This window comes from Poromitra crassiceps (genome assembly GCF_964638095.1).
Source record: "Poromitra crassiceps genome assembly, chromosome: 4".
Lineage (NCBI taxonomy): Eukaryota > Metazoa > Chordata > Actinopteri > Beryciformes > Melamphaidae > Poromitra > Poromitra crassiceps.
Window position 1 is genome coordinate 55,103,869 of NC_139626.1, and position 12,865 is coordinate 55,116,733.

General features: G+C 43.8%; 1 protein-coding gene across 1 annotated transcript; it reads left to right on the plus strand.

The window, feature by feature from the left end:
- Positions 1 to 742: 742 nt before the first annotated feature.
- On the plus strand, positions 743 to 6,085 carry LOC310775123 (V-type proton ATPase subunit e 2-like; the record flags this gene model as incomplete). The annotated part of the gene is made up of 3 exons (XM_083635214.1): positions 743 to 846; positions 4,308 to 4,355; positions 5,992 to 6,085. The coding sequence occupies 3 exons, from the start codon at positions 743 to 745 to the stop codon at positions 6,083 to 6,085; spliced, it is 246 nt and encodes an 81-aa protein (XP_083491340.1).
- Between the last annotated feature and the right edge of the window lie 6,780 nt (positions 6,086 to 12,865).

The following is a 12,865-nucleotide window of genomic DNA, read 5'->3' on the forward strand; positions in this document are numbered from 1 at the left end:
AGACGTCCATGGCACTCAATGAGTTAATAAATAGGCTAATAACAAAATATATAAATGAATAATAATAAAACAAGTACAAAATTAGAGATAAAATAAATGAGACAATTATTAAAACTGTGAATGTTTTGGGATACCTTTAGGGAAGAAGAAGAAAAATCCTCAAAGCGCATTGTAATACTGACAGGCACCCGGGTTCAGCCAATCAGCAACACCAATCGCAGCGGCTCAGACCAATCAAGTGCTAGTCTCTTAAAACAGACTGTCTCATCTACATCCGGCGAATGCAGCTATATACAGTCTCTTACGTTACACCCCCAGAACATGCACAAGGAAGTTGGGAAAAAACCTTCAGACAGGAAAGAAGTTCGACGGAATCCGACCAATCACGACACGTGTGTCCACGAAAAATGCGGCATATTGGATTTTGATTGGACTAATGAGCGGAAGACCCGCCTTTCTGCGATTCTGATTGGACTAATGAGCGGAAAACCCGCCTTTCTACTTCCCATTCCGGTTGGTGCATGATTCTCCCCCACGAAGTACAGACGGTATGGCGGAAGCATTTGAAAATTGCGGAAGCCAACTCGTCTGTTCTAAGAGACTAATCAAGTGCCGTCTCCGCTGTGTGGGCCGGACCAGAGAGCTGCAGCAGCCAGGAGGAGCCATTAGATGCGCTTGTTCTTATTTTCCAAGGAGACCCGTATCATCTTCACTTCTCTATCCGTCTGCGTCTGTGTGAGCCATGGTGTCCCACTCTCTGGCGCTGCCCATGATCTGCTTCACCACGCTGTGGGCACTGGTGGGCGTCGTGGCCCCGTTCTTGGTGCGTAAAGGACCGAACCGGGGGTAAGCTAACCGGGGCTAAGCTAACGTTAGGTGTCGTGCCCGTTATCACTGACAGTGACAGGGCTGCACTGTAGTGATGATAATGGTGGTGGTGGTAACAATTTAGTGTCTCCTTCCATGTTATCCGCTTGTAGCCTACTGCATTTACTGGTAGGCTAACGTTACACTGTTAAAAAAAAAATACATGCAATAATGTGTCGTACTGCTGCATTAGCCTACATCTTTTCAAATGTTACGAGTGTGTTCCTGCATCATGGGGGGTTTGGATGATGGAGGCCTGGTGCGTCATCCTGCCTGCCTGCCTCCCTCCATCCATCTGGATCACCAGGGGTCCTTGAAGGCATTCCAGAGGCTTTCCAGCAAATTTATGCATTTTTAGAATGATTATTTTGATCATAGTTGCTCTGTTGTCTCTCTACCTACCATGTAGTCATGTTGGAATTCTGGACAAAATCATATCTAGCAATACATACGTATATTCTTTCTCAGATTTGATCAAAGGCTTGCTAGCCTGCATGAAAGACGCCACTGTGTGTTTATGTTTTTGATATAGTCTGGTCTCTGGTTTATAATGCTGCCACTACTCTTGGCAGTGCACGTATCATGTAGCCTACAGACACAAAAAAGAAAAATATAAAAGATGCATGAGAATTGATCAAGGGTGATATAAAAACAGTGTCAATGCCCATTTACAGTGAACTTTAATTCTCATTCTCATTCTCATTCTAACACAAGAGTGACATGTATTTGAATTGACATATTAATCAGAGCAACAATGTGATGAAATTTAGAATGACAAGGAAAAAATACACATGTCTGTGTAATAGGCTATTAGGCCTAAATAACTCAGTTATATGGTTTGCAATTGTAACGTTCAATATAAGTATCTCATGCTTGTTGATTTAATGATTGTTTTGCACCTGCTGCTCACGTTATGAACAAATGCTTAGATGACCATAGCCTCAGCAACAACTAACTGCAGTCATGTATGAATGTTAGCTGTCTGTCCAGCAAACACACCACTAATATCTATAGGAATCATGCTTCAAAGTAGCCTGCTTTCCCCTCCACTGCATCACGAATGAAAGTATATTTAGGCTCGTTTGAGATACTTTTGGAGCAGCCGATTACAGTCAGCCAATCAGAGGCAGAGAGTGTGGGTGTAAGAAGTGGTTTGCTCCCTGTGATCCTCAGCAAAATGTTGTGTAAGGCCTAGGGGCCTAAGGTGGGAAATATTGGAACTGGAGATTGCTCAACTAGTTTGTTTTGGAAAATAAGCTAAATGATCCAAGCAATCAGAACATGAACCTATTAATCAAAATATGCTTAATGTTTCAAATGTTGTCAGAGTATCTTTAGAAACATTGTGTCTGGCCAAAAGTCGGGGTGACCTTGGCCTACAACCAAAAATAAACTGGAGGTTGTTCCTGTTTGCAATCTACTGCATTCCACGTTGTTTGGCTTATTGTGACGGGGTCATCCCTATGTTCCCCGGGTCCTATGTTCCCCGGGTCCTATGTTCCCCGTTTTTAACACTCTCCGTAACATTTGGGGTGTCTATCCGCTATGCCGACCACCCGCAATGCCGACCTTAGGTTTAGGCGTGAGGGGTGGGAGAGGTTAGGTTTTGGGTTAGGGTCTGGGGGAGGTTAGGAAGGGTTCCATGTTCCCCGGTCCCACAAAAACGGGGAACATAGGACCCGGGGAATATAGGACCCGGGGAACATAGGTACGCTCCCATTGTGACTAGGGTATAAATAAGCCCCAAGCCATGCAAAGTTGTTCTCTCCTACCATTCTTCCTGATGAGCTGTCAAGCAGATGATACCAATAAATATCCAGCAAATCTCCGACGCCTTCGTATTCAACTTTGTCCTATTCTTTGTTTATTTGATGCATGCCCATCTGAGAGAAAGCTTTGAGATAGGCCGTGTTGGGAATTTGTTAATACCCTACAAGAGGGGCGGGTCATGCCTTTGCCTAGCCTTCGCCATCATGGGAAAAATATTGCGTACTGTAAGGCATCTTTGAGTTTTTAGAAAAGCACTTCATAAATTAAATGTATTATTATTATTATGTTTTTTTTATATGATTTTGTCTCTGAACTCAGAAACTATTACATTATCTAACATTAACTATGTTATTCTTCAAAATTGAATAATGGGTAAATTTATCAATTCATCAGATTTGCTGGGGGGGTCCTCAAGGGCCCCTGGTGGTCCCTGGACCACACGTTGAGAACCACTGAGCTGTAAAACAAGCAGCAGCTCGCTAGAACCACTAAGAACCACTGAGCTGTAAAACAAGCAGCAGCTCGCTAGAACCACTAAGAACCACTGAGCTGTAAAACAAGCAGCAGCTCGCTAGAACCACTAAGAACCACTGATCTGTAAAACAAGCAGCAGCTCGCTAGAACCACTAAGAACCACTGCGCTGTAAAACAAGCAGCAGCTCACTAGAACCACTAAGAACCACTGCGCTGTAAAACAAGCAGCAGCTCACTAGAACCACTAAGAACCACTGAGCTGTAAAACAAGCAGCAGCTCGCTAGGCGCCGATGTGAAGACGAGATGATGTTTCTGTCTGTTATTGTTGTTGTATTTGGATGTAAAGAAAGTGTGTGAGTCATACAGGTTAAAACAACAGTGATGCTGACTCACAGTCAGGCTACACACACCTGTGTGTGTGTGTGTGTGTGTGTGTGTGTGTGTGTGTGTGTGTGTGTGTGTGTGTGTGTGTGTGTGTGTGTGTGTGTGTGTGTGCTGTGTGTGTGTGTGTGTGTGTGTGTGTGTGTGTGTGTGTGTGTGTGTGTGTGTGTGTGTGTGTGTGAGTGAGTGAGTGAGTGAGAGAGAGAGAGGCATGACGCCATGCATAACTGCCAACATTAGGCTGTGAAGAAGATGATTTTCTGGGGTATCAGCAATGCTTCAAGTCCATGGAGACTCTGTCAGTAATGAGAAAAATGCTCGTGCTACCTTATCAAACAATGCTAACGTTACCTTACCTGTAAAGAGGAGACATGTGGGTACTCATAGAACCAATAGATACAGTTGGTCTGTGTGGGAACGCCCACAAAATGTTACTACGGCTGCCGCGCGAGACTAGACGGTGGGGGAAAAAACCCCATATACCGTATCTCAATGGGCTGACTCACCAAAGGACGGTGCTGCGGCTCTACACTACAGGATTGGGGATTCAACAGCAGGTACATAAACGTCTGTTCAGATGTGCGTTTACTGCGGTGGTTGAATCCCCGATCCTGTCTGCCTGGGCTGGGCTAGCAGCTAAATGCTAACTATGCTGGCTGGGAACAACGGGAGGATTTCCCCCATGCTGACCCATTGACCACGCGTCTATGACGAGACGCCGCCTGAATGCATTCTCATTCAGATATCTTGAGGTGAGAGGTCAAGGGATCGCTTTGAAAACAACGTTTAAAATACCCTGCTCTCTGTGTCACAGGGTGATCATCACCAGTCTGATCCTCACCGCCATCTGCTGCTACCTGTTGTGAGTACTCTGTACACGCACGCGCACACAGACACACACCAACAGACACACACATGCACAACACATACTCACACACATGCACGCACGCACGCACAGTTCCGGGAAAAGAATACAACATTTACCCACTGAAATGAAGTTTGGTGTTGTCCAGAATCCCTGACAGCGATATCAACACAAGTGATTTCAAATCATTGCAATAGAAGCAGCTGTATCCATATGACAGATTAACGATTATACAGCTGTGATGATTAGTCGTAATTGATTAATTGGACTAATTGATTATTAGTCCATCGACAAAAAATGTATCGCCAAACACTTTTTTTTTTCTTTTTTTTTTTTCTTTTTTTATTGTTCTTCAGCATGGAATACAGAGCATCTGTTACATCATTACTATTATTTTCTTGTGTCATACATAATGTTATATCGTTCATACATACAATCATACCCCTGCATTCCCTTCCCCACTCCCCCCTCTCTCAATTCCCATGTATGCTTATTGACAGTTGTATTCAGTACCACACATTTCTTTATGCTCTTCTCCATACATATACTTAGTCATCTCTATATCAGCTCTGTTTTTTACATTTATTAACAAAAAATACAAAAATAAATCATAACATGTACATATCTGTAGCTATTAAACCTTGAACTAAGGGATTCCTTGCCCTGCACAATCTCTTATACAAAGTCTGCTCTAATTGGCGCTATATACTCGATCCAATTTTCCCAAATTCCTTTAAACTTATCCTGTTGCAGTCTGATAGAATAAGTCAGCTTCTCAATCACATATATATCATGCATTACTTCAATCCAATCATCCACCCTAGGCGCTTCGGCCTTCAGCCATTTCCTTGTAATCGCTTTCTTACTTGCAATTAACATCATTCTAAATATATGTTTGTCTCTTAATCGCACAAGCCCTTGGTCTACTTTCCCCAAGTATAATACCTCAAATGAGAGTGGAAGATTCACTTTGGTTATTTCATCCATACATTTCTTTAATTCTTGCCAGTAACCTTTTAGAATAGGGCAGTCCCAGAATATATGGAAATGGTCAGCTCGGTCTGCTCCACACATTCTCCAGCACCTTGTGTTTTGATATTTTGTCTGTGCAGGAGTTAAAAAATATCTTGTGATATTTTTCCATCCATGTTCTCTCCAAGATGAGGAGCATGTTGTTTTCCACTGTTGCCAAACACTTTTTTTAATCGATTAATCGTTTACTTTAGACTAATTTCTCAGAACTAAGAAATACTGAAATTCTCTCGTTCCAGCTTCCTAGATGTGAATATTTTCTGGTGTCTTTAGTCTTCTATGACAGTAAACTGATTCTCTTTGGGTTGTGGGCTGTTGCTCAGAACAAGAGAAGACATTTGAGGATGTCACCTTGGGCTTTATCACTAAATATCATTTAGTGATATTTTATAGACCAAACGACTAATCGATTAGTCGAGAAAATAATCAACAGATTAATCGATAATGACAATAATCGTTAGTTGCAGCCCTAAAATATTATGCGCACTCTCTGTCTCTCTCTCCCCCTCCCTCCCTCTCTCTCTCTCTCCATCCCTCCCTCCCTCTCTCTCTCTGTCCATCCCTCTCTCCCTCCCTCTCCCTCTCTCTCTCTCTCTCTCAGCTGGTTGATAGCGATCCTGGCCCAGGCTAACCCTCTGTTCGGCCCTCAGCTGAAGAATGAGACTATATGGTATCTGCGTTACTTCTGGGAGTAAACACGGTGAGTCCTGTCACAACAACTACAGCTTTCAGACGCAGAACCTGCCTAACAATGATTGAACAAGGCAAGGTAGGCTAGGTCAGGACGTAGCATATGGCCAGCGCGATAAAGCGCTCACGAGCATCGGCACTCAAATCGGCACGCAAATTGGACTGGACAAAGCCAGATATCGGGCCCGCTTGCGCTGGCCAAAAACAGCCGAAGTGGCTGCCGCAAACCGTTTCGTTTCACTTCCTGATGACACCGGCCCGCAGACAGACTAATCATCAAGACAACACTCGCCGATTCACTCTGCTTTCAAGCGAGACTACTCCGCGTTGGTCTCGTCTAATATTAGAGGTAAGATGTGAGGCATCGATATTAAATTTAGACTGTTTAATAACAATCGAAAGTCTTGCTCGTAGCTGCTTTAAGGTTAATAAATTAATTTATTCTGCACTTATTAACAGTTAACTATGGTTTTCACAGCTCACCTAGTGGGAAGGAGCACTATGTGGTCAATGTTGTTAAAATGTGAATAAAAATGACAATGTTTTAGCAGGTAAGGGCAAAAACACTTTAAGACGGATCTTGTGTGTAAAGCTGTGTTCACACCGAGATATTTATTTTTCTCTCTGTCGCTCGACTGAACCCTTTGGAATCGCTCTGTCGCTCTGTTTAAATCGCTCATCAATAGGCACAATAATTGACGGACATCTGGGGGCTATAACGTTATGCAAAGTCATGATATTTGTCCACTACGAGCCACCGTAGTTGTTTAGAAGCTAAGCCTATCAGCGTGCTCCTAATGCGAGCTCTATACCGGTAGTACAGGCTTCACTTCATGTCAGCTGTCAGCCTGTCAATGAGCTGTCAATGCGGTTTGTTGCCACACAATAAACCAGCGGTTTGTTCCAATCCAAACAAGTTCATTTCGTCTATCTATTATTAACTATTAGTTTTTCTTATTGAAAGACTGTGTGTATTTTGTCATACCTGACAGTTTCGACTGCTGCTTCCTGCAGTCTTCCTCAGAGACGTCACGTGATGTTGTTGTGACGTGCTGTATGGCTGGTTTATGAGGGGTTGGCCAACACACACAAAATTCAACACACACAAGAGGGAAACATAAAAATAAAGATATACAGGAAACCAACACACACAGACCAATACCTACTATGGACATCAGAGCACCCCACAGCACACAAATTATCAGTAGTTAGAACCCTGTACGACCGCACCAGCATCATCACAGACCCAGAAGATAGACAGGAGGAAGAGAAACACATAAAACACGCACTCACCCAGTGTCACTACCCAGTTTGGGCCATAACAAAGGGAAAGGAAGCAGTCCAGAAGAACATAAACAAAGGGGAAACAAAGAGGAAAAACACAACCAAGCCAGAAAGCCTGGGCATGGTCACCCTTCCCTACATCAGGGGGCTCACAGAGCGAGTACAGAGGGCGATGAGAAAACACTGCATAAGCACACCGGTGAAGCCGCACACCAAGCTACGCCAGATGCTGGTGCACCCCAAGGACCGCATTGAACCCATCAAGAAGTGTGACGTAATATACGAGATCCCATGCCTATCATGCAATAAGACTTATATTGGAGAAACGGGCAGAGCATTTGGCACACGCAAGAAAGAACACCAGAAAGAGTGTGAAAAGGAAACAACTGGAGCGCTCACACGTGCAACAAAACAGAAAGCAGACCAGGAGAATCTGAAATCAGCCATCTCGGATCACTGTAAAAGAGAGAATCACATCATGGACTGGGAGAAGGCCAAGGTCATCGGATCGGAAAGCAACAAATACCACCGTTGGATCAGGGAAGCAATGGAGATACGGAAACGTGCACCCCGGACTGTGAACCGGGATGAGGGGGCTTACATGCTATCCCACACCTGGGACACAGTCCTCCTCCATAAACTACCGGCCAGCAGGGGGCATGGTCATCCCACCTATCCAGGTGGGATGGCCAACCCCTCATAAACCAGCCATACAGCACGTCACAACAACATCACGTGACGTCTCTGAGGAAGACTGCAGGAAGCAGCAGTCGAAACTGTCAGGTATGACAAAATACACACAGTCTTTCAATAAGAAAAACTACGGTAATAGACCCCTTATACAGCTTGTCAACATTGAGCTGCGCGCGCAACGTGTAGGCAGAAAGTCGTTAGCCCAGCATAGACAGACAGCGAAAACTCTGTCAAAGCCCCGCTGTCAGGACTGCTCTATGCCCATCTGCAACACACAGTTATATTTTAGTTTTAAAATGCAGTTCTCGGCTTACTACCACAGCTTATCGCCTGGTGATAAGCAATGTTATGCATTGAAATTAACGTTGTTTAATGGGACATGTCTTACAGACCCATACGCACTGGCGCTGTCAATTGGCCAAGCCTAGTGGCCGGCAATACATATCGTGCATTCCTTTATAACTGGGGATAGCGTAGATAATTATTCTGTAACTTGCAAAGATATATTGTTATGTTGATAATGCACACAATTCAATGACATTATGTAACGTTACTTGGTCGTTAACTAACCGAGCGATGTGGCTGAGCAGCCTACAGCTACAGGCAGCTTACCTGATTATGAAGAGCACTACAAAGTCGGGCATTTTTAATGATGTCCTCGTTCCAATCAGTTCAACTTAATAATGACATTATTTAACGTTACTTGGTCGTTAACTAACCTAGCGATGTGGCTGAGCAGCCTAGTTTCAGTTCAGGCAGCTTACCTGATTATGAAGAGCACTGCAAAGTCGGGCATTTTTAACGATTTCCTCTTTCGGCTTGCAACCAAAGACACCTACGGTTAGCCTCGCACACACGCAATAGAACACAACACAACACAGTCTGTTACACTATCAACAAAGCAAGGAGTAAAGTTTTACCGAATCCCGTCAACTCATACTGCTTTTAATGCTAACCGTAGCTGTCTTTGGTTGCAAGCCGAAAGAGGAAATCGTTAAAAATGCCCGACTTTGCAGTGCTCTTCATAATCAGGTAAGCTGCCTGAACTGAAACTGTAGGCTGCTCAGCCACATCGCTAGGTTAGTTAACGACCAAGTAACGTTAAATAATGTCATTATTAAGTTGAACTGATTGGAACGAGGACATCATTAAAAATCCCCGACTTTGTAGTGCTCTTCATAATCAGGTAAGCTGCCTGTAGCTGTAGGCTGCTCAGCCACATCGCTCGGTTAGTTAACGACCAAGTAACGTTACATAATGTCATTGAGTTGTGTGCATTATCAACATAACAATATATCTTTGCAAGTTACAGAATAATTATCTACGCTATCCCCAGTTATAAAGGAATGCACGATATGTATTGCCGGCCACTAGGCTTGGCCAATTGACAGCGCCAGTGCGTATGGGTCTGTAAGACATGTCCCATTAAACAACGTTAATTTCGATGCATAACATTGCTTATTACCAGGCGATAAGCTGTGGTAGTAAGCCGAGAACTGCATTTTAAAACTAAAATATAACTGTGTGTTGCAGATGGGCATAGAGCAGTCCTGACAGCGGGGCTTTGACAGAGTTTTCGCTGTCTGTCTATGCTGGGCTAACGACTTTCTGCCTACACGTTGCGCGCGCAGCTTGCTTTGTTGTCATTGTGACGTAGGCGTATAATTGGTCTATAGGTTTGTTCCAAGCCAGTGTGATCCTTGAGTCAGTGTAATTTCGTTCGAGTTGGGATATTTAATCTCGGACGACGAGCATATTTTCTCCCTATCGCTCCGTCTCTGTTGCTCGGACGCCCAGCGATTTTTCTCCCGGGGCGAATATACGCTCAATCGCTCGTTTGCATTGACTTTGTATGTAAACTCGATGCCAGCGAAAAACTTTAATAGGTCGGTGTGAACGCAGCTTAAGTGTACAAAAAAACTGAGGTAGGTTATTTTTTTTCAGTTTCTTTCCAAATTAAGCCGTTACAATCTAGCATTTACAACAGTGCAATTGTATCAAAATGGCTGTTTAAAACCTTTCCAAATTGTGCCAAATTGTACCAAAAACTGAGGTAGATGGGGAAAAAACACAATAGAAAAATAATGGTGTCTTCCAACATGTAGCATTTACAATCTAGCATTGTAACAAAAACTGAGGTAGGTTTTTCATAATATGCATTAAAAATCAAATTGTGTCTTTCATCATGGAGCATACAATCTATCACTTACAACAGTGATACTCAACTGGCGGCCCGCGATGGAATTGCAAAAAAAAAATTAAAATTAAAATTTACAGTGCACCTGAACGCAACATGCAAGATACCCGCTGAATAAGTGTCCAAATGTTCATGTCATTCTGGCCAATACTCCACTTCTGTTATAGCATTTCAGTATGGAATATGGAATATCTTTCAATAATCTATGATTTAGCTGCTAAATTGTCAAATACCGCCGTCAGCTCGCTAGTCGCTACCCAGGCACTTATGTATGTACTTAACCTAACTAACTATCCGGTGTGCCCAACATTGTCAGACTAAACTCCGGCTGACACCCCAAAAACCTACAATCCGCTACAGAAAAATGTATTGTATATTGATTGTTTATTAACTGGCCCCTGGCCTTCTATCATTTCACGAAAGTGGCCCCCGGCCAAAGCAAGTTGAGTATCCCTGACTTACAACATTATTGTCTGATCCAGCATGTGCAATTATCAATAAGTGAATGTAAAATCTTGACAGAATTCACTTCACAGGATTTTGTTGAAATAAAAACAAGTGCAAACCTTTAAGCCCACAGCACCACTCCCCCATTTCGCTCGCCCATCCCTCTTCCTTGGCACCGCTCCCACCACCCATATCTCCCTACTAGCAACTCCACCTACTTATCGTGCGCTGCCTGCGCTCGGCTACAATCACATGACTGTGAATCATACAAGGTGGTATGTAGATCTGCAAACAGGTACCCACACGCAGCACATAGAACAAGCGTGGGCAAGCATTAAGGAGCAAGTTCGGAGACAAAATCAAAGTCAAACTGAGCGCTTACCGTCTGAACATCTCTGTCTTGTTCAGTGGACTGAATGGCTGGGCAGGAGGCACAAAGATGGCCCTCGTGGTAGGCTGCTACATGATGTAGCTAAGAGGTACAGAGCAGGGTTTCCGTTGTCCCGTAATTGCAGGACATTGGCCTTTAAAATTAATCAAAAACCTGCAAATTAAAATGTGCAGGACACCGTGTCAGGTAAATTATCTCCCGTGTCCCAGTGCTATTCATTATTGTAACCCCGGGTTAAACCCCCAGTCAAGAATATTGACCTGTCACTTTATAGTTTGGTAACACTATAGTTGCTCGTACTGCTTGTCTTTAGCTGCTTCTGATTGATCAGTTTAGAGAGGTACATCACGTTACTCTCAAATGCTATTGACTAATGGGGCAGCTGGGGGCGGGACTGAGTGTTGGGATTTTGACAGTGCGGTGAGGTTTGTGTTGCGCTCGCTGCTGTGCAATGGGGCACTGATATAGACGGATACTGTGGCTAATGCTGCTAGCGGCTAACGTTAGTTACTTTACATGGCAGTAAAGTAATGAACCACTAAATGACCAAATTGATTTAACTTTAAACCATTTCGAGTAACGCTGTTTCCATACGGACCCCCAGCGTTGGTTAGTTGTTTATAAGGTGACCATATTTATAACGTTTATAACGTACTCCGGTTTCCAGTTTATAATTCGGGTCTGAATACAGCTGTGCTGAGGACTTGTGGCTATTGCGCAACACACAGGTGAAAACGTCTATAGCGCATGTGTTTTCCTCTTAACTTAGTGGGTAGCTACCCAAAGCAAGCCAAGTCTACTATTTTCTAGTACTCTTATTAGCCTGACTCATTTGTAATAAGTGTGTTTTTACGGAGGCTAGTGTTTTCTGCCTGCTTGTTAACGTAGCTAGAGGCTAGTGTTTTCTGCTTGCTTGTTAATGTAGCTAGAGGCTAGTGTTTTCTGCCTGCTTGTTAATGTAGCTAGAGGCTAGTGTTTTCTGCTTGCTTGCTAACGTGGACGCATGGATCTATTATATTATCGGGACGCTAGTGTTTTCCGCCTGGACGAGACGACCAGCTGGACCATCACCACACCACATAGCGCAGCGTAGGTTTTTAAGCTCAATAAACACAGATTTAATGTGTCCTGAATTTATACCATTTGTCCTTTATTTGAAATCTTAAAGGACACAATGTCCTGCAGCTGTGAGTGCTAGCGGTAACGCTGGTACAGAGTAGGCTAGATTGAAGGCTAGAAAGGATTAGGAATACTTGTTGTCTTGTGCCGTAACTCAGGATGGGAAAGTGGTAGAGCGTCGGGATTCAAGGGGTGGGTAGGATTAGTGGCTAGGGGGTTAGGATTGTGGGTGGTGGGAGGGGGGAAGGTGCCATAGAGGATAGGAAGGTGGGGTAGAAAGTCTGGATTCGAGGGGTGGGTAGGTGGAGTGGCTAGGGCAGGGCTGTCCAAACCTTTTTGAATGGGGGCCAGATTAGATAATGTGAAGATACCGGGGGGCCAGTTGCTTCTGGCATCATATGGGTTCTAAAAATAAAAATCACATTTGATTGTACTCCAGGGCTTTTGTTTACCATCTGAAAACATTAGTTCGGCCTGTGTTGTTTCCTACTTTGTGCTTGTCTACAAACTGTATGATAGTGCTGTCATCATTATGTGAACGGAGAAAAACAAAACGTGAATTGAACTTGCTTGATTAACCAAAACTGTGTTTGAGAGACAAGGTGAGGGCTGCAACTGGCCCCGGACTGCCCCTGGGCTAGGGCGATATGGGTG